The sequence below is a fragment of the Salvelinus alpinus genome, chromosome 29, assembly GCF_045679555.1.
Source record: "Salvelinus alpinus chromosome 29, SLU_Salpinus.1, whole genome shotgun sequence".
NCBI classification, from domain to species: Eukaryota; Metazoa; Chordata; class Actinopteri; order Salmoniformes; family Salmonidae; genus Salvelinus; species Salvelinus alpinus.
Window position 1 is genome coordinate 22,351,791 of NC_092114.1, and position 23,088 is coordinate 22,374,878.

General features: G+C 43.4%; 1 protein-coding gene across 2 annotated transcripts; it reads left to right on the forward strand.

Annotated features, from left to right (window-relative positions):
- The first annotated feature begins 815 nt into the window (after positions 1–815).
- On the forward strand, positions 816–23,073 carry LOC139559316 (polypeptide N-acetylgalactosaminyltransferase 4-like). Of its 2 annotated transcripts, none has more exons than XM_071375205.1 (11): positions 816–1,168; positions 7,856–8,311; positions 9,847–10,016; positions 10,389–10,578; positions 10,669–10,854; positions 11,224–11,341; positions 15,407–15,583; positions 17,698–17,829; positions 18,238–18,348; positions 19,676–19,828; positions 21,058–23,073. In XM_071375205.1, exons 2-11 carry the CDS (start codon positions 7,923–7,925, stop codon positions 21,196–21,198), a joined length of 1,767 nt encoding a protein of 588 aa, XP_071231306.1. In that variant the 5' UTR covers positions 816–1,168; positions 7,856–7,922; the 3' UTR covers positions 21,199–23,073. The 2 variants fall into 2 exon arrangements, with proteins under 2 accessions (XP_071231306.1, XP_071231307.1); XM_071375206.1 differs by lacking the exon at positions 816–1,168 and adding an exon at positions 1,264–1,402.
- Positions 23,074–23,088: the final 15 nt, after the last annotated feature.

Below are 23,088 nucleotides of genomic sequence, written 5' to 3' on the forward strand. Positions count from 1 at the left end.
ACGAAGCGTCATTACCCATCGCTCCACAAAAGCCGCGGCCCTTGCAGAGCAAGGGGAAACCCTACTTCAGGTCTCAGAGCAAGTGACAGCATTGAAATGCTATTAGCGCGTACCCGCTAACTAGCTAGCCATTTCATATCCGTTACACTAGTCACACCCTGGCCTAACCAAAATAGAGAATAAAAGCCTCTATGGCCAGGGCGTGACAGTAATGAGTAACCTGGCGAGAACGAGCACCAGAGAGGAGGAGCAGGAGTAGACGTGACAGCCTTGATGATAGCTTTGCACACTCTTGGCATTCTTTCAATCAGCTTCAACTGGAATGCTTTTCCAACAGTCTTGAATGAGTTCCGACATATGCTGATTACTTGTTGGCTGCTTTTCCTTCACTCTGCGGTCCAACTCAGAGTGACGGTACAACGCTGTGTACTACTCCCTTCACAGAACAGGGCAAACTGGCTCTAACCAGAATAGAAAGAGGAGTGGGAGGCCTCGGTGCACAACTGAGCAAGAGGACAAGAACATTAGTGTCTAGTTTGAGAAACAGACGCCTCAACTGGCAGCTTCATTAAATAGTACATGCAAAACACCAGTCTTGCAAACACCAGTCTTAAATTTGCTTTAATTTAAAAACAAGGACATTTCTAAGTGACCCCAAACTTTTGAACAGTAGTGTGTATATATATATTTATTGTATTATTTATGACAGAATAAGTGTTACAAGTGGACATCACGTTTTATAAAATTATCAAATATTATTTTCCCCCGCAATGCTATGCTCACGTGTTTTTAAAAAAACATTTTATGTTTAGCTCTAACTTCCTGGTGACCAACCAACTACACTTGCTCAGTCAGCAAACCTGAATTTCTGGAATAACAAGCGGTTTTAATGTAAACATATTTTCCAGTACGCCTACATTTAGTCTGGTATCTAATTGATTACACAGCTTGAAGAAGCTTCCATTGAAATCGAGTGAAAACAAGAGCTGGCTACCTAAATTCCAGAACGTAAAAGTGACATCCCCAGCTAGCCAGCGCTCATCAACGTGGAGAGGACGTGGTTGTGCCTTGTGCTGACTGACAGCTGTAGTCAGAGCTAGAAGACAGATGCAAACTAGAGAAAATGCTGAGCAGTTTCCAAGAACACGGAATGTAGTGGAATGATAAGGTAAGAATTATATTAACTTGCACACTTGGCTAATCAGGTGTAATCTATCTAGCAAGGTAATTTAGCTAGCACCAATGGTCGCCCTGGACCAGAGCTAACTATCAAGGAGGTCCGTCAGCTGGCTAGCAGATAGCTTTCTCTTTTGCTACAGGACGTTTTGCTAAACGTGGCTAACGTTAGTTGATGTTTAAGTCTCTTCTTCTCGAAAATTACTGACTGGGCATCCAGCTCCAAGTGAGTAATACGCTAGCGAACGTTAGGTGTATAACAAGCTATCTAACATTGAGTTTCTTTGATTTAGATAACTAATCTCTCAGATCTGATAGCTAGTTAATTTAGCTACTTTGTTAACGTAGGAACTTCTCTCTTGACTGCTGAACTAGGCTAACCTAACCCATATCCATGTAAATCACTTTTACTAATGTTATTTTGTAAAACCCTCAAACCCTTTGTAACAACAGGATTGATTTAGCAAGTGTGCTTTCTATTCCCTGATTTCACATGGATACTGGTGTTCATATTAATGCTTTTAAACCCTTCCCAGTCCCAGTTTTGAGCGAGTTATTATAGCTCACTGTAAACCTCGTCTAATCTGAATTGAAGAGGATCTAGATTCTCTGCAGTTTCAACATTCTCAGCATATTTGCATTACGGTGATAAGTGATTCTGTATTGCCTATAATTGGTGCCTGTCAAGTTCCTTGAACTAGCTATGTAGTCTGTTGGAACAAAAGGTAGTCATGCTGATTGCTGAAGATGGATCTTCTGCTCACTCCCTGCACTCAGACCACAACCTAAACATCTGGGAAAACAATAACTAAACTTAACCTGCCAACATACAAGAAGACATCAGTTATCATTTTACAGTTTGGGTCAACAGCATGCAAAATGCATCACGTCTATTAAAGAGAAAGTAGGCTGAAGCTGAACTACAAGCTTTCCCTGTAGGCTATAGTCTATTTGCGTCAGTGTGATGGATGTCTGTGAAATACATTTTATATAACACTTATCAACCTCCTGATACAGTTTGATACGGCCAGCCGTCGGTCTTACTATAGTGTTTCGGTCTAGTGTAATCACTGAGGAGTCGTTTGTGTCATTGAGGGATGTTTACACTGAGTAAATGCTCACATAAGCCAACACTCGTAGTTGAAGCTGGCCAGCTGTTCCTCTCTGGTGTACCAGTGACACTCCGGGGGGGAGGAGTGTCACTGTCCTAGGTACACATCTAGGATCAGCATCCCGTCCCCCAATTCTAACCATTAGGGGGGTAAATGCAAAACTGACCCAAGATCAACGTTGGGGGGGGGGGCAACTTTAACCTAGACCATTCAGTGACACTGATAACATCATGGTAAAATACAGAATGTACTAGTACCTATTTTGTCAGAGGTTTTTCAGTGCTGAAGGTTGATTGATTGATTTTATTTGCTGGTTGAAAAAACACACACAGTATATACATTTTAAAAACGTGACAGGGATATCACAAACAAGTCAGACTTATTTCCATTGTGGAAATAAGTTAACAGCGAGTAAACTCTCACATATTGGCCCTCATGTTTCAGGTTGTCCAGCTGTTCATCTGCAGTGTACCAATCCAATCACTGTACCATTCAGTGACACAGATACAATCACACAGTAGTGTGTAGGAATGTACTGACACCTATTTTCTAACTTGCAGTTACTGTTGTCAGTGCAACTTGTTTGACTGGTCTCTGAGATGGGTGTCACAGCAAAAGCACAGCCCTGTTCCGTGCTTGTACTTTAACATCCTTGTAGATTACTCTAGCTCTCTGTCAATGTCAGAGGGATGTTTCTTCTCCTTAGCTGTTGCAGATGAAGACATTGGCTACATTCCAATGTCCATACTAGCATAACTTTAATAATGCATGCCAAATCCATTCCTAGTGGTGTGCTAGTAGAGAAGAAGAGGCTGATGATAATTATGTTGGAACATTATTCTAGAGCTAGGCTAGCCCAACTGGTTCTAGCCCAACTGGTTTGTGCATAGCAGCAGAATTCATTCCACCACACAAATGAATACAGGATTATGGCTGGATGAAAGTCCTTCTCCAGATGGCTTTAGTCTACACTAAACTCTATAGTCTCTACAGCCTACTGTACACTACTCTATAGTCTCTAGTCTACTGTACACTACTCTATAGTCTCTAGTCTACTGTACACAACTCTATAGTCAATAGCCTACTGTACACTTTACTATAGTCTCTATAGCCTACTGTACGCTTTACTATAGTCTCAATAGCCTACTGTACACTTTACTATAGTCTACTGTACACTTTACTATAGTCTCTACAGCCTACTGTACACTACTCTAGTCTCTAGTCTACTGTACACAACTCTATAGTCTCAATAGCCTACTGTACACTTTACTATAGTCTCTATAGCCTACTGTACACTTTACTATAGTCTCTATAGCCTACTGTACGCTTTACTATAGTCTCAATAGCCTACTGTACACTTTACTATAGCCTACTGTACACTTTACTATAGTCTCTATAGCCTACTGTACACTACTACTATAGCCTACTGTACACTTTACTATAGCCTACTGTACACTTTACTATAGCCTACTGTACACTTTACTATAGCCTACTGTACACTTTACTATAGTCTCTATAGCCCACTGTACACAACTCTATAGCCTACTGTACACTTTACTATAGTCTCTATAGCCTACTGTACACTTTACTATAGCCTACTGTACACTTTACTATAGTCTCAATAGCCTACTGTACACTTTACTATAGCCTACTGTACACTTTACTATAGTCTCTATAGCCTACTGTACACTTTACTATAGCCTACTGTACACAACTGTATAGCCTACTGTACACAACGCTATAGCCTACGGTACACAACTCTATAGTGTCTATAGCCTACTGTACACTTTACTATCTTCTCTATAGCCTACGGTACACTTTACTATAGTCTCTATAGCCTACTGTACACTTTACTATAGCCTACTGTACACTTTACTATAGTCTCAATAGCCTACTGTACACTTTACTATAGCCTACTGTACACTTTACTATAGTCTCTATAGCCTACTGTACACAACTCTATAGCCTACTGTACACTTTACTATAGTCCCTATAGCCTACTGTACACTTTACTATAGCCTACTGTACACTTTACTATAGTCTCAATAGCCTACTGTACACTTTACTATAGCCTACTGTACACTTTACTATAGTCTCTATAGCCTACTGTACACAACTCTATAGTCTACTGTACACTTTGCTATAGTCTCTATAGCCTACTGTACGCTTTACTATAGTCTCAATAGCCTACTGTACACTTTAGTATAGCCTACTGTACACTTGACTATAGTCTCTATAGCCTACTGTACACTTTACTATAGTCTCTACAGCCTACTGTATACAACTGTATAGCCTACTGTACACAACTCTATAGCCTACGGTACACAACTCTATAGTGTCTATAGCCTACTGTACACTTTACTATCGTCTCTATAGCCTACTGTACACTTTTCTATAGGGTCTATAGGCTACTGTACGCTTTACTATAGTCTCAATAGCCTACTGTACACTTTACTATAGTCTCTATAGCCTACTGTACACTTTACTATAGTCTCTATATTCTACTGTACACAACTGTATAGCCTACGGTACACAACTCTATAGCCTACGGTACACAACTCTATATTGTCTATAGCCTACTGTACACTTTACTATCGTCTCTATAGCCTACTGTACACTTTACTATTGTCTCTACAGCCTACTGTACACTTTACTATCGTCTCTATAGCCTACTGTACACTTGACTATCGTCTCTATAGCCTACTGTACACTTGACTATCGTCTCTATAGCCTACTGTACACTACTCTATAGTCTCTATAGCCTACTGTACACTACTCTATAGTCTCTATAGCCTACTGTACACTCAACTCTATAGTCCCTATACTCTTAACAGCAGCAAACCATCCATCTGCGCTGTGGACAGTCAGACCTTCATAAGATTAAACACAGCTAGGGCTGTCCAGACTCTCTTTTTAAAATCGCCTCTGACAGAAGATGCTAGATGGTGGTATCTAGATTAGTGTTAGTGTAACAACGGGGCTGTGTAGCCAGCCAGCGATGGCGGACCCAAAGCCTCCTGGAGCTGGTGGCTTAGTCCTACTTGTTTTGGATTCTGCAGAACTCCCACAGTCTTACTCCAAAGAGGAGGCAGAGATTCTCCCTAAGCCTTCTGTTAGGCTGCTGGTCAAAGCCCTTGGTGGGGCTGGGGAGGGAGGGATATCAGATTCAGTGGGAGGAAGTTGTGATGGACTGCTAATATAAAGGAGGTTTTGTTTAGTGGCGTTCTCTATTTTGTAACCCCAGGCCTCGGAGTCCCTTGGCCAGTGACCAGAGCTTTGAGTGTGAAAGAGGCATGGGCCTGGTAACGCCTCGAAAAACTGAAATGGAGACTCATGCTTAGTGACTCAACAATGCTGCAGCGCACATCAAGCAAATACTCTCCTCAGTTTGTGAAAGACCTGAATCTGACAATGTTTTAAGGGTGTCTTGGCTTAGGCCTATCATATAAAAATATATTTAGGGGGTAACATCGTTGCCATCCTATCAGAATTTCCCTGTCAAGATCAAAGATTTAATATTTTCCAGAGTTAAATGTACAACGTTATAGTAAAGCAGTCTAGTCTTGATAATGGAAAAAATCTCAATGGTAGAGTAGGAAGCTGGAGTGTGTGTGTGTGTGAATGGAACACATCACATGTAGGCTATTTTCAGAGTGGAAAGGCACAGAGTGGATAAAAGCGTGTCGAAGTTACTGTCTAAAGCCTCAGTCTGTCACTGCTGCTGTACTGAGTATCCCTGCTGAAATATTAATGCTGTGATTACACTCAATGACAGTGATGCTGGAGACGGGTTTAGCAGTATCTGCCCTCTTTGATTTGCCTCTGGTCTGCCTGTCTTTTGAGTTGAGCTATCTGACTGTATCTAAGCCTACATGTTGTCACTACTAAAAGAACATTAGAATAACATTAGGCTTAGACTGTTGCCTAACCCTATCACCTCAGAGAACCTTGGCTATATAGTACGCTTTGAAAAAATGGTTCTCTGGCTGTACCCATGGGAGAACCCTTTGAAGAACCTTTTTGGGTTCCATGTAGAACCCTCTGTGGAAAGGGTTCTGCAAAGGGTTCTCACATCGGGACAGCCAAAGAACCCTTTTGGAACCATTTGTTTCAAAACTTTCTAGGGTGTACAATATGTGTTGCCTCCTGTATAAAATGTTGGATTTGATTAAAGATGCAATGTACAGAAATCGCTCCGCCATTTCCTGGTTGCTAAAAGTCAAATTGTTTGCCTCATTTCAGTTTGTGACAAAACAGTGTAGAGAATCATTGTACCAACTAAACCACTGAAAATACAATATGTTTTTGTTATGGAAAATATATTTCACTGCTGTTTGAAGCTGGTGTACAAAACTAAAATGAAAAAACAACTGAAGAACAGGAAGCATAGCAATAGAACAGATCTACCTCTTCTTAGACTTGCTTTCAATGAGAATTACAGATACAACTCGCATTTCTATGTGAATTTGGTCAGGTCGCCCAAAAAGTTACATGTTGAAGTATCTCAACACCACAGCGTAGCAGCCTATAATTCCACCAGTGATCTATCTTTGCTATTTCTATTTAATTTCAGCTCTCATTTAGCCCTGAATTTGTCATTCTTGATATTGGATGATGATGATTGTCCTCAGTTTAGTCAATTTGTGCGGCATCATTAGCAGTGTTTTCTCATTTAGCAGTAAACAGACGTCTCTGTCGAGCATTAGCGCTGCCGCGGAGTGGAATGAAATTAGCATCAAATCATTAGCCTTTAAGCGTTTTGTGTTTAATCAAATCTTGTTGTCATGTGGAATGCTCTGAGTGAGAATTTTAATTAATCAACATATTTTTAATCAACAGATAGGCCTGTCCCCAACCTCCACTGTCATAATGATTTCTATCACAGTTATGCATAACTTGTTATAATCAGTATTTTTCAGCTGTTGTAATGGAAATATTTAAGATGATCATTTAGAGTAATCAACACAGTGTTGGACTTTCTGTAATACAGCATTTCCAGTGTTCTATTTGTAACACTCAAGGTGCAGGTTGATGGTCGCCAGATTTGTTCTGGATTATTTTCATATCTGTTGATAGTGGTTGACGCCAGACTGGAGGTACATGGACCGAGGACACACTGATTATTCACTGTCCTATTGATGACATTCTATGAACGCTGATTCTGTAGCAGCTGACAATCACTGCCTTTTAGTTTTGTCTTCCTACAAGCCTCTCAGGCTAGTGTTTACACAGCATTTGGTGTGGTCTTAATAGGATGTAAAGGTCCAGTCTCCAAGAGGCCAGTTAGACATGTCTCTGCTGGAGGTGTCTCCCTGTTGCAACTTGTAATAAACCGGATGGATTTTTTAAATTAACTACGACTGCTCTCCTTTTTGTTCACCTGGTAGTTCCTATTACAGCCTGTTTTAAGTGGTGTATGTCTAATGGTTCACTGTCATGGTTCAAGGCTGTCATGGATCCACTTATAACTCAGCTCAAGGTGTCTAATACTTTCATCGTAGGCCAAACTTCAAACTGGACCTCAACCTTTTCTCAGCCCTCCTTGCTGTTTGTTGTGTTTTCCACAGAGCTGTGTGGCCTGGGCACTCTTGAGTGGCAGCTGGTGAGACTCCACGTGACTGGTTGCTGGGGGCGATGAGGGTGCGTTGGTCCCGGAAGCTGGGCTTCCTAGCAAAGACCTTCTTCCTGCTGTGGGTGCTATGGCTGGGCTACATGCTCCTAGCCCGCTCCACCGCCTCCTCCACAGGGGCCGATGGAGGGGAGGACAGAGGGGGCCACAACCTGCTGGTCAGGCACTTCTCCCCCGTGGAGGAGCAGGGAGGTGAGCAGCTGGCCAGGCCCGTGTACGTGAAGGCGCCAGCGGATGCCAACGCACACGGGGAGTGGGGCAAGGCCACCAGCCTGAACCTCAGCCCGGAGGAGAGGAAGCAGGAAGAGGACAGCGTGGAGAGATACGCTATTAATATCTTTGTCAGTGATAAGATCTCCCTGCACCGACACATCCAGGACAGCAGGATGAAAGAGTGAGTAGCCAAATGATCTTCATCTCCACACAGGGTATAGAGAGCCCCGCCCCTCCCGGCAGTACAATCAGGTAGCCTAGCGGTTAAGAGCGTTGGGCCAGTAACCGAACGGGCGCTAGTTTCAGTCCCGAGCCGATTAGGTGACAAATGTCCTTGATCAAGGCAATTAACCCTAATTGCTCCTGTAACATTTGATAAGAGTGTCTACTAAAATGTCATTCATCTGGACCAGTAGTTTAGACCAGTAACCATCTGTTATTGTACTGATTGCAGAAACATACTGTTGGCATACAGTCAGCTTCCAATAAACACTGAATCTGTCTGGGCTCACTGTCAGCTTCCAATAAACACTGAATCTGTCTGGGCTCACTGTCAGCTTCCAATAAACACTGAATCTGTCTGGGCTCACTGTCAGCTTCCAATAAACACTGAATCTGTCTGGGCTCACTGTCAGCTTCCAATAAACACTGAATCTGTCTGGGCTCACTGTCAGCTTCCAATAAACACTGAATCTGTCTGGGCTCACTGTCAGCTTCCAATAAACACTGAATCTGTCTGGGCTCACTGTCAGCTTCCAATAAACACTGAATCTGTCTGGGCTCACAGTCAGCTTCCAATAAACACTGAATCTGTCTGGGCTCACTGTCAGCTTCCAATAAACACTGAATCTGTCTGGGCTCACTGTCAGCTTCCAATAAACACTGAATCTGTCTGGGCTCACTGTCAGCTTCCAATAAACACTGAATCTGCCTGGGCTCACTGTCAGCTTCCAATAAACACTGAATCTGTCTGGGCTCACTGTCAGCTTCCAATAAACACTGAATCTGTCTGGGCTCACAGTCAGCTTCCAATAAACACTGAATCTGTCTGTGCTCACTGTCAGCTTCCAATAAACACTGAATCTGTCTGGGCTCACTGTCAGCTTCCAATAAACACTGAATCTGTCTGGGCTCACTGTCAGCTTCCAATAAACACTGAATCTGTCTGGGCTCACTGTCAGCTTCCAATAAACACTGAATCTGTCTGGGCTCACTGTCAGCTTCCAATAAACACTGAATCTGCCTGGGCTCACTGTCAGCTTCCAATAAACACTGAATCTGTCTGGGCTCACAGTCAGCTTCCAATAAACACTGAATCTGTCTGGGCTCACTGTCAGCTTCCAATAAACACTGAATCTGTCTGGGCTTGCGGTCAGCTTGGAGTGAGGCCAAGATCTTTTTTTAAGGCATTCGAGCTGTCTGTGTCCATTACTTTACAGAGAGTAGCCTACTTCCCTGACTGGCTTTTCTTTTCTTTCTTTCTTTCGTCTCTACATGAGAACTGCTCAGGCATGTGGGACATCGGTGTGATTTCTTTCCCTTCACATTTCTGCCTCTTGCTGTTTCCACAGCTCCCGACAGGAATGACACCAAATGCACCTCCTGCACTGACCAAAGCAACTCTCAAACAACTCCAATGAGCCACTGATTGTGTGGTCAGTCTTGCAGTCAGTTTATAACCTGATTTTCCTAACAACAACTCTCATTTGAGTACAGATGCAGAGCTAAGAAGTTTGACTACCGTCGTCTGCCGACCACGTCCGTGATCATAGCGTTCTACAACGAGGCCTGGTCCACCCTGCTCAGGACCATCCACAGTGTTCTGGAGAGCACACCCGCTGTCCTCCTGAGGGAGATCATCCTCATAGATGACTTTAGTGACCGAGGTGAGACGGGGCATGAAACTGGCTTTGCCTGATTTTAAGAATTTTGGGGGGGAGAAAAGGGAAGGCATGAGGGGGTAGTGTGTGAGAGGGCGAGGGTAGTGCATGAGAGGGTGAGGGTAGTGCATGAGTGAGAGGGCGAGGGTAGTGCATGAGAGAGAAGAGGGTAGTGCATGAGAGGGCGGGTAGTGCATGAGTGAGAGGGCGGGTAGTGCATGAGTGAGAGGGCGAGGGTAGTGCGTGAGAGAGCGGGTAGTGCATGAGTGAGAGAGAGGGTAGTGCGTGAGAGGGAGAGAGAAGAGGGTAGTGTGTGAGCGAGGGAAGGGGAGGGAGAAAGAGTGAAGCCTTGACCATCTATCTCTGTGTGAAACCCAGTCTATCTGAAGTCTCAGCTGGAGCACTACATCAGTAACTGGGAGCGTGTCCGCCTCATCCGCACCAACAAGAGGGAGGGGCTGGTCAGGGCGAGGCTCATCGGCGCCACCTACGCCACGGGTGACGTACTGACCTTCCTGGACTGTCATTGCGAGTGTGTCCCCGGCTGGATCGAGCCGCTGCTGGAGAGGTGTGTGTGTGTGTTACATAGCCACCATATTGACAATGTGATTACAGTTACATGTGTGTTAGTTTCATGTGTATCTTCTCCTCTCTCCAGGATTGGTGAGAATGAGAGCACCATCGTGTGTCCGGTGATTGACACCATCGACTGGAACTCGTTTGAGTTCTACATGCAGACAGATGAGCCCATGATCGGAGGCTTCGACTGGAGGCTGACCTTCCAGTGGCACGCTATCCCTGAGGTCGAACGCAAGAAACGCAAGTCCCGCATCGAACCTATCAGGTCGGTACTGTCTGGTCATCAGTTTGTTTACAATATTAGATCTCTGTATGTGTCCAAAATGGCAAGCTTTTCCCTATATAGTGCACTACTTTTGACCAGGACCCTAATGCTCTGACTAAAAGTTATAATCCCAACTCAAATACTCTCCGGCCTTGTTTGAAATGTTTTGAAATGCATCTTTCCTTCTCTCCTCCAATCCTTGAGTTAATCAGTCATCTAGTTTGATTGGTGATGCAACTAGACCAAAACATTGCTTTTACTTTAGCTGCCCTCTTGGCCAGGTGACAGGTCATTTTAAAAGTCTTCAAGTCTCTCTGTGACTGTTGATGGGGCTCAACTCCATGTTCCACTGTGCTCTCTCTCTCTCAGGTCTCCTACCATGGCTGGTGGGCTGTTTGCAGTGAGCAAGGCGTACTTTGAGCACCTGGGCACATATGACATGGGCATGGATGTGTGGGGAGGAGAGAACCTAGAACTGTCCTTTAGGGTGAGTACTGGACACTGTCACTGACACTATGGCATCAGCATCTCAGTGGCTGGACACAGTCTATTTAATATGGCATCAACTTCTCAGTGCCTGGACACAGTCTATTTAATATGGCATCAACTTCTCAGTGCCTGGACACAGTCTATTTAATATGGCATCAACTTCTCAGTGCCTGGACACAGTCTATTTAATATGGCATCAACTTCTCAGTGCCTGGACACAGTCTATTTAATATGGCATCAACTTCTCAGTGCCTGGACACAGTCTATTTAATATGGCATCAGCATCTCAGTGGCTGGACACAGTCTATTTAATATGGCATCAACTTCTCAGTGCCTGGACACAGTCTATTTAATATGGCATCAGCATCTCAGTGGCTGGACACAGTCTATTTAATATGGCATCAACTTCTCAGTGCCTGGACACAGTCTATTTAATATGGCATCAACTTCTCAGTGCCTGGACACAGTCTATTTAATATGGCATCAACTTCTCAGTGCCTGGACACAGTCTATTTAATATGGCATCAGAATCTCAGTGGCTGGACACAGTCTATTTAATATGGCATCAGAATCTCAGTGGCTGGACACAGTCTATTTAATATGGCATCAACTTCTCAGTGCCTGGACACAGTCTATTTAATATGGCATCAACTTCTCAGTGCCTGGACACAGTCTATTTAATATGGCATCAGCATCTCAGTGGCTGGACACAGTCTATTTAATATGGCATCAACTTCTCAGTGCCTGGACACAGTCTATTTAATATGGCATCAACTTCTCAGTGCCTGGACACAGTCTATTTAATATGGCATCAACTTCTCAGTGCCTGGACACAGTCTATTTAATATGGCATCAACTTCTCAGTGCCTGGACACAGTCTATTTAATATGGCATCAACTTCTCAGTGCCTGGACACAGTCTATTTAATATGGCATCAACTTCTCAGTGCCTGGACACAGTCTATTTAATATGGCATCAACTTCTCAGTGCCTGGACACAGTCTATTTAATATGGCATCAACTTCTCAGTGCCTGGACACAGTCTATTTAATATGGCATCAACTTCTCAGTGCCTGGACACAGTCTATTTAATATGGCATCAACTTCTCAGTGCCTGGACACAGTCTATTTAATATGGCATCAACTTCTCAGTGCCTGGACACAGTCTATTTAATATGGCATCAACTTCTCAGTGCCTGGACACAGTCTATTTAATATGGCATCAACTTCTCAGTGCCTGGACACAGTCTATTTAATATTGCATCAGCATCTCAGTGCCTGGACACAGTCTTTCAATATGGCATCAACTTCTCAGTGCCTGTGGCGTTTGCTGTTCATCTAAACTCAGCAAAAAAAGAAATGGCCCTTTTTCAGTACCCTGTCTTTCTAAGATAATTCGTTAAAATCCAAATAACTTCACAGATCTTCAGTGTAAAGCGTTTAAACACTGTTTCCCATGCTTGTTCAATGAACCGTAAACAATTAATGAACATGCACCTGTGGCACGGTCGTTAAGACACTAACAGCTTACAGACGGTAGGCAATTAAGGTCACAGTTATGAAAACGTAGGACACTAAAGAGGCCTTTCTACTGACTCTGAAAATCACCAAAAGAAAGATTCCCAGGTCCCTGCTCATCTGCGTGTGGACTGCAGATCTGGACATCTGGACTGCAGATGTGGCCAGGGCAATAAATTGCAATGTTCATACTGTGAGACGCTTAAGACAGCGCTACAGGGAGACAGGACGGACAGCTGATCGTCCTCACAGTGGCAGGCCACGTTTAACACCTGCACAGAATTGGTACATCTGAACATCACACCTGCGGGACAGGTACAGGATGGCAACAACAACTGCCCGAGTTACACCAGGAATGCACAATCCCTCCATCAGTGCTCAGACTGCCTGCAGTAGGCTGAGAGAGGCTGGACATCACCGGCAACAACGTCGCCTATGGGCACAAACCCAACGTAGCTGGACCAGACAGGACTGGCAAAAAGTGCTCTTCACTCACGAGTCGCGGTTTTGTCTCAGCAGGGGGGGATGGTCGGATTCGCGTTTATCGTCAAAGGAATAAGCGTTACACCGAGGCCTGTACTCTGGAGCAGGATCGATTTGGAGGTGGAGGGTCCGTCATGGTCTGGGGTGGTGTGTCACAGCATCATCGGACTGAGCTTGTTGTCATTGCAGGCAATCTCAACACTGTGCATTATAGGGAAGACATCCTCCTCCCTCATGTGGTACCCTTCCTGCAGGCTCATCCTGACATGACCCTCCAGCATGACAATGCCACCAGCCATACAGCTCGTTCTGTGCGTGATTTCCTGCAAGTCAGGAATGTCAGTGTTCTGCCATGGCCAGCGAAGAGCCCGGATCTCAATCCCATTGCGCACGTCTGGGACCTGTTGGATCGGAGGGTGAGGGCTAGGGCCATTCCCCCCCAGAAATGTCTGGGAAATTGCAGGTGCCCTGGTGGAAGAGTGGGGTAACATCTCACAGCAAGAAGTGGCAAAACTGGTTCAGTCCATGAGGAGGAGATGCACTGCAGTACTTAATGCAGCTGGTGTCCACACCAGATACTGATTGTTACTTTTGATTTTCACCCCCCCCCCCCCCCCTTTGTTCAGGGACACATTATTTCATTTCTGTTAGTCACATGTCTGTGGAACTTGTTCAGTTTATGTTTCAGTTGTTGAATATTGTTATGTTCATACAAATATTTGCACATGTTAAGTTTGACAGTGAGATTGTTTATTACCTCTCAGGTCCTTGGTTAAAAATAGAATGGACACTTACTTGCGTTCTGATCTATGCTCGCAAAAAGGTTTACTAAAAGTCTATCGGCCTCCCGAATGGCGCAGCTGTCTTAAGGCACTGCGTCGCAATGCTGAGGTGCCACTACAGCCTGAGGTTCGATCCCAGGCGCCCAATTGGCCCAGTGCCGTCCGTGTAGGGGAGGGTTTGGCCGGAGGGCGTTCCTTGCCTTATCGCGCATCTAGTGACTCCTTGTGGCAGGGGCGGGCGAACCGGGCGCCTGCAAACTGACTGGTTGTCAGTCTAACGGTTTCCTCCGACACATTGATACGGCTGACTTCCGGGTTAGTGAGCAGTGTGTTAAGAAGCAGCGCGGCTTGGCGGGTCATGTTTCGGAGGACGCAAGTCTCGACCTTTGCCTCTCCCGATCCCGTTGGGGAGTTACAGAAATGAGACAAGGTCATAACTACCAATTGGGGAGAAGAAACTATAAGATGGTGCATAAAAAGGTTTAAACATTTTATTTGAGGAAAATGCATATAGGCTGATATTCTTTGTGTGTGTTAAACTAAAGGTGGATGGGGTTAAGTGATGTTTTATGTAAGTAGAAATAAAATGCCTCTGCGAATCCCCATTCATAATTGATGTTTGAACAGTTGATGAACAGTTTTTTGGGACTACAAAGAAATAAATATTGCACAGCAATTAAATGTTTTGATGAGAATGAATAGGGTTCTACGAGGTATAGCTAAGTATCCATTACACTGAGAGAATCTGTCTGGTAATTGGGGCATAACTCAAGGAAGTCGCTAAATGTAGTTAGCAAATAGCAAGGTAGCCTAGCTACGTGTCATTTCCCCCAAGCTGTTTTCTTGGCCGTAGTGGAAAACAAGCAATTTATAAGATGCAAGTTCATACTATAAATAAAATGTTCTGCAGGAAATAGATACAATTAAAAATGTTCCCCAACAAACAGTTTTTTGACTCTGTCATTTGTATAATAGCCGAGAGGACAGAGAAGAAGAGTGGTAGTGTTGCTGATTATTCATAGACAATGTCCATCGTGGTTTCTGCCCGCATTATCACACCACTTACATCCCAATTTGGATCCTTTTCCATAGTCTGGAGAACATTTGAGGCACTAATTTGACTTGTGTGGAAAGGAAAACTTCTCCACAAATCTTATGGGAAAGTTTGAGTCCCATGCATCTTGTCTGGATTTTTGCCAGAACGATTAGGTGGAGGGATACTCTACAATGATATATCATGTCATTTTCTATGTTTTAATCATCGGTTCTCCTGCTCCACAGGTGTGGCAGTGTGGAGGTTCTCTGGAGATCCACCCCTGCTCCCACGTGGGACACGTTTTCCCTAAGAAAGCACCCTATGCCAGGCCCAAGTTCCTCCAGAACACGGTCCGTGCTGCAGAGGTGTGGATGGACACCTATAAACAGCACTTCTACAACAGAAACCCACCGGCCAGAAGGGTAAAGTACTGTAGTACACTTTACAATAAAATGCTATCTTAACTTATTGTAAAGTGATTAACTAACTTATTGTAATGTAATAAAGCAATAAACAAACTTGATGTATTGTAATAAAGCGACAAAGTAACTTATTGTAAAGTGCATAATTCCAGCAGGTGTTAAGAAGTAGGCATGCTCTAGTTAAAGCTGTGATGGTTAGGCTATACCAAGGAAGGAACACCTTAGACTTGGCTATATATTGTAATGGATTAACTTGGTTGGAGGTGTTGCTTCACCTGTCTAGGTGTCAGCAGTGTTGATGAGGTGCTGTCTGGGTGTGAGAGGAATCATCTGTGTGTGTGTCCCTCTTTTTTTTGTGTGTTGGCTGACATCAAGGTTTCATGTTTCTTGGTTTCACCACTCTGAAATGAATTACATTATTAATGCCAGGGATCTTTGATCAAACAAAACATTACCTTACCAAAGGGAGATGGAGACCAGGTGCCAGTGGGAACTGGCAGGTTTGAATTCACTTGGGCGTCATTTACATATAGGCCTTTATCAAGGTGGTTTGTTTGAAGAGAAATGTGGTTTTGGTTTAAACCACCAAAGTAGTTTTTGTCCAATCAAACTGAAGAAGCAAATGGGCCAAAACAGGGAGGGAGTACGACCTACCTGAATCTGTCCAATAACAAATGCATACACCCCTGGTTGATCAGGGACTACATAATCCAACTTTAGTGTCACACAATCTGACGTGTGTTTGAATTCCCTCCCTTTGGTTTGTTCAAGGTGGGGAGTTCCACTGCTCCCATTAGTACAACAGGTATCACTCGCCACCTTGGCAAACGTTTCCTCCTTAAACAATCTCTCACACCTATCATATGTTAAATCCTTTTCTTAAGAACACAACAGCAATTCCCCAACCAGGATTCAAACATATTCAAGATAACAGCCCAGGATGTAGCTACATACACTACATCGACAAAAGTATGTGGACACGCCTTCAAATGAGTGGATTAGGCTATTTCAGCCACACCCGTTGCTGACAGGTGTGTAACATTGAGCACACAGCCATGCAATCTCCATAGACAAACATTGGCAGTAGAATGGCCCATACTGAAGAGCACAGTGACATTCAACATGACACTGTGACTGGATGCCACCTTTCCAACAAGTCAGTGCTAGAGCTATACCGGTCAACTGAAAGTGCTGTAATTGTGAAGTGGAAACATGTAGGAGCAACAACGGCTCAGCTCCGAAGTGGTAGGCCACACAAGCTCACAGAACGGACCGCCAAGCGCGTAAAAATCATCTGTCCTTAGTTGCAACACTCACTACCGAGTTCCAAACGTCAGCACAATAACTGTTCGTCGGGAGCTTCATGAAATGTGTTTCCATGGCTGAGCAGCCGCACACAAGCCTAAGATCACCATGCGCAATGCCAAGCGTCGGCTGGAGTGGTGTAAAGCTTGCTGCCATTGGACTCTGGAGCAGTAGAAACTCGTTCTCCTGGAGTGAAGAATCACGCTTCACCATCTGGCAGTCTGACGGACAAATCTGGGTTTGGCGGATGCCAGGAGAACGCTACCTGCCTGAATTGTTAAGTTTGGTGGAGGAGGAATAATGGTCTGGGGCTGTTTTTCATGCGTCAGGCTAGGCCACTTAATTCCAGTTAAGGGGAATATTAACGCTACAGCATATTCTAGACCATTCTGTGCTTACAACTTTGTGGCAACAGTTTGGGGAAGGGCCTTTCCTGTTTCAGCATGAAAATGCCCCCGTGCACAAAGCGAGGTCCATAAAGAAACGGTTTGTCAAGATCGGTGTGGAAGAGCTTGACTGGCCTGCACAGAGCTCTGACCTCAACCCCATCGAACACTGTTGGGATTAATTGGAATTTCCACTTCGAGCCAGGCCTAATCGCCCAAAATCAGTGCCCGACCTCACTAATGCTCTTGTGGCTGAATGGAAGCAAGTCCCCACCGCAAAGGCTGTTATTGCAGCAAAAGGGGGACCAGATGTTCGACGAGCAGGTGTCCACATACGTTTGGCCATGTAGTGTATTTGTACAGTCATGACATGGTGTGTCATATCAAACCACTCCTAGGATTGTCAACTTTGACTTTCCACAGGAGACATATGGGGACATCTCAGAGAGGGTGGTCCTTCGAGAGAGATTGAAGTGTAACAGCTTTGACTGGTACCTGAACAACATCTACCCTGACCTGCATGTCCCAGAGGACCGGGAGGGCTGGCACGGGGCGGTGAGTCTCTGTTTGTCTGTCTGTCACTGTCTGTTTCTGTCAGTTTGTCTCTGTCTCCATGTCATAATCAAGTAAATTTCCCCCCCCGTATGTAATAAATACAATTGAAAATCTTGAGTACCACTTGAAAAAATGTAAAGACAGGCAGCATAATCCAGCACTTTGTTCTTTCAAATGTATATAGGTGGCATCAATAACAGTATCTAGGTGTGGACTTGAGGTGTTGACTTCACCCCAGGCAATTGTTTCAATCAATCAATCAAATGTATTTTATAAAGACCTTTTTACATCAGCAGTTGTCACAAAGTGCTTTACAGAAACCCAGCCTAAACCCCCAAAGAGAAAGCAATGCAGAGACATGGATGGCAGATCTCATGATGCTAATCCAGATCATTCTCCTCATCACAGTTGCGTAGCTCTGGGATCCATTCAGAGTGCCTGGACTACAACTCTCCGGAACACAGTCCCACGGGGGCGCACGTCTCCCTCTTCGGTTGCCATGGGCAGGGCGGCAACCAGGTGATTTTTAAAATTTCACGTCTGTTTATTTTGTCTCTCAACCCTCCCTGACTCACGTCTGTCTCCCTGATGGACAGACGGAGTGTTTTTTCTGAATATCAACGATATCCGGTGACCATGGGAGAATATCCACCTCATCTAGATTCAAAGCGAGATACGAAGACATCTTAAACTTTGTTTTAGTATTACCAGACATTGTCCTAAATAATATTTTAATCCTAAATCTACAGATATCTTAAACACTCAACTAAGTTGTATAACTTTTCTAGCCAAGTTAGTTTATAGAAAGTTAATAGCCAAGAAGACTTGCTGGGCTGTATGGATGTATATTTAATGTCCAGTCATTAACAGGGGGTAGTGGAGGCCTCAGGCATTCAGGCAATCTCCACCAGCTATATCTCTCTGATTACTCATTGATGCATTGCATCAGGTGTACACCGCTTCTAAAAGCAACATGTGTGTGACTGAAAATCTGTTTCCACAACCTGCTCTGAAACAAACAGGAACCTCTACCTTCTCTTTAGAGGTCCCCCCTAGTTCCATTTAAAAGATACATGAGACCCCCAGCCACAGACAGTGGCCTAGACTGGATAAATACATTTTTTCAAGACAGGAGGGAGAACTCTTTCTTTTAATAGAAATCACACTTACCCCGTCTGAAAGATACATAGGATGTGAGGAGAATGAAGCAAATGATCGTACCATTGAAGATTGATTTACCCTCTGTCTGTTTAATGGGCACCCAAGATGCTTTGTCTGATTGTCTCTCTGAGGCTTGGGTTTGGAAATGACACCCGTGGAGAATCAGCCTAGGTTATGTCCCAAATTGCACTCTATTGTGTAAATAGTGCACTACTTTTGACCAGAGCCCTATGGGTTGTGGTCAAAAGTAGTGCACTATATAGGGAATAGGGTGCCATTTGGGACGCACACAAACTCAGTGTTTATATCAGAGTGATTGAAATGGTTGGTAGCCTTCTTATTAGCATGATGAACCCCACTGACACACTAAAATCTGGCTCAATGGAGATCCATCCAGCAGCCATTTCTCAGAGGGAGAGAGGGAAGAAAAAGAGAGGGGGGAGAGAGGTGCACACAAATGTTTGGTCAACAGACATTAATTTGACCTAAATCCAGTCCTAAATCTCTCAAAGGGAAGAGATTATTATGGTGAAATCTCTTATAGCTGTGGAACGCTAATGTTCAGAGCTGCTGATTTGATAAGCAGAAGCACAGCGAGGACACATTGATCCATTCCCCAGGATGACAGTGATTTACTATAATTCAGAAAGCATGCATGTAAATGCCTCTCTCTCCTTCCCCCCAGTACTTTGAGTATACGACCCATAAGGAGATCCGCTATAACTCTGTGACGGAGCTGTGTGCCGAGGTCCCCGAGGGACAGATTTACATTGGGATGACACACTGCCCCCACGACAGAACCCCTACACCCCCCACCATCATCTGGGAGTTCAGAGAGGTGAGTGATGCAGACGCAAGCATAAAGATTCATGTAAACAGAGGAATGCTCGTACACACACACACTCACTCACTCACAGAAAAACAAAGCATCTATAGTATTGAGTATGGACAACTGGGCTGATCGAATTTGAAAAGACATTACAGTTTTTTGGGTTTAATTTCTACAGTTGTAAAGCGACTTTGGGTCCTTGAAAACCGCTATATAAGTCCCATGTATTATTAGTGGTCTTCATACTACATTTAGTTTTCAGTTTGCTATAATGCCTTATACCTGGATCATTGGTGGCGCGCGCATATGGCTAGGAGAAGCTAAGCTTCCCCTAAAGTAAATTGAATTGCCAAAATTATATACTGTAATTAGCCTACTCCAGTCTATACAGACATAAATACAATCATTCAAAATAGGCTACTGCAACAGAAAGCATGGTTTGGCCATAGAAGATCATGAGCTTAAAAAATGAATAATAACCTGTGGATTGTTTTAAATCGCATTGCCCGCAGTCAGAAAGGCCTGCACGCGGGGCATATACCAAATAGATCATTGTTTAGTTGCGACCCAATGACAAGTAGAGGCCCAGTCAAGCATATCGCAATATTCAAAAATACAATTGCGAGAAAACATAGTTTGGAAAGCAAGTGGCTATTGCTGTAAAGAGAAAACAATAGAAAATACTATAATCTGTCTTTTCGTTCTCAACTTAATTGATTGAACGTCATAGCCTATCTTATCGGCACTAGCGGAGAGCATCGGCCATATTACCGGTGAGTGCGCATATATGTTATGAATATTGTTCACTCTTTATCATTGGGTCAGTGCCACATTTGTTTTTGGACGATCATGTCATATTGTATTTGTCTCCCCTTTTTTGTAGTTCTATTATATGGATCAGACAACGGCGTTTTTATTGATCTGTTTGTCAGTATCAGCAGAGTAGGCCACCCTGTAATTTTTATCGTATTCAAAAAGATTCTGCTGATGTCTTCAGTCATATAAAGTGTCGTAATTATAAAAGGCCGTCTTTTTTTGCGAACAATGATTGAGTTCTATTATTAGCCTAAATTATGACTCTCCAATGTAATCATCATGTTAGGAATAGTAGGATATCTTGCATAAGTCTGCAAATACGATGATGCATGGAATGGTTTATTATAAAGGTGCATTTTTATCGTGATAATTAGCTTGAAACTCACACACAGCCTATGACCTGATGTCTCTTACCACTTCAGGACGGGACGATCTACCACCCTCACTCAGACATGTGTCTCACCACCTACCGCACAGCCGAGGGGCGCACGGACGTCCAGATGAAAATGTGCACGCCCGGGGACAAGCAACAGTGCTGGAAGTTTGAGAATGGGAGGGACTAACCTCACCCTAAGTGACCTTTAGAGGGAGAGACTCTCTCTGCACACTACTGAAGACTTGACAAATGTCCTAATTTAAAGTGCCTTTGCAAACCAAATGGGGTCCACACCTGAGGTGACAATATTTCTGTCTGTTGAAATTCCTCCTTTACAGTTTACCTCCTCTCACTGTGAGGGCTGAAAAACAATAAGAAAGCTTGAACATGTGGTGTCAGTTCTTAAAGACTGATTTGAAAGAGGAACAATGTCGTCATGAGAATTCCGTTTTTTTTTATTCAGTGGGATAAGCATAGATGCTAACAAATACTCTTGCGTTGCACAATGTTTTTAAAATAATATTTTAGTGTTTTTTTTGTTGTTTTTTTTGTTTAATTTTTTTTTACAGGTAAACCACACAACAAGTCATCTAAGGGTGTTTTCTGGGGTTTGAAATGAAAAACTAAAATGTTTGCTGAACAAATATGATTCATTTAAGGGTCTAAAGGATTAGTGTTTCCTAGGTGTTGTTAATCTGGGGTTTGTTACTCAAAGTTTACACTTTGAGATAGCTAAATAAGTCAAAAAGCTTGGTATCATATGAGACTTACTATACAAGCCCCATCTTGTGTGAGTGAATGAAGTGGACTCTGTCACTCTAGTAGGCTACATGTGTTCTACTCATCAGCTTCTGACTCTGTTTGAAGACTGTGTTCAAGGTAGGATCAGATTGGGCTGTTGAAACACTGTTAAGCGTGCGCTAAGTACAATGTCACCATTGCCTGAGGGTGGTGGGACATTTGACATGGTTGTTTGGTAGTCTTCACTGTGCTGTGCAAAAAACATTCTTTACACAGGCTGATTTACTGTGTCTACAATGTGCCTAAAAAACTAAAATCTACTGTGCCTAACATAAAAGCATAATCATGTTAATTTCACTTTCATAGTAGCATTATTCTCATATGGGTGTTTGTCTGCAGCAATGTTGTCTGCTCTCTTCCATAGCCTCACCATTTCAGCTAGCACATGTCATGGCATTGCTTACTGTAGCTTTCATCAATTGTTGATCTCTCAAGGGCTTGATTCTCTTAAAAGCCCAATGCAGTCAAACTTCTTTTGTATCATATTGTACAACTGCTGATGAAACGAACACTGTAAAAGCTAGAAAATTTGATCAGTGTTGGTTCCTGATAGTTGCTGATTGAAAATAAAATCTACACAGGACTTTCTAAACAGCAGGTCTTGCATGGATGGAGTTTTGACTGCCTGGTGACATCACCAGGTGGTAAATTAGTTAATAGATCAATAACAAAGAGTTCCAAACCTCTCGGCCAATAACAGCTAGTTTTCCCTTCCCCAGACTTACATCAATGCAGCGTTTGTATCAGTACTTGAAACTTCGACAGCACCAGCACTCTGCTCACTCTACTCAACCTAAACTTTTCCTAAAATAACTTTTCTGGTTCACTTGATTGGGATTCTACGACCAATGGAGATTAATAATCGTGTGTGTTGCCATTGAAGTGCTTATTATTGAAATCAGCTGTACTGCCGAAGACTGCTCTTCCTAATGCAGAGTCTTTTTGTGGTGCTTTGCACTAGGGCCTTTTTTAAATCAAATATTTGTACTGAATGGTTGATCTTTCAAAGATTTTATATGATTCTATGAATTCTCTTTTTTTATTTCCTTTGTAAATGATACTTTTTGGTATAAAGGGACCTGAATGGGATGGGGCTTATTTGAACTACTGTACTGATTAATAAGCATAAGAGACGGTGGTGATTGTTTGTACCAGTGAAGCATGAAAGGGTTTAAATAAAGTTGGAGTTTGAGGACTGCTGTAGATCAATCAATGCCTTTTTAACTCACTGACCAATGACTATTAAAACCAAGAATCCAAAGGTGTTGATTTTGTG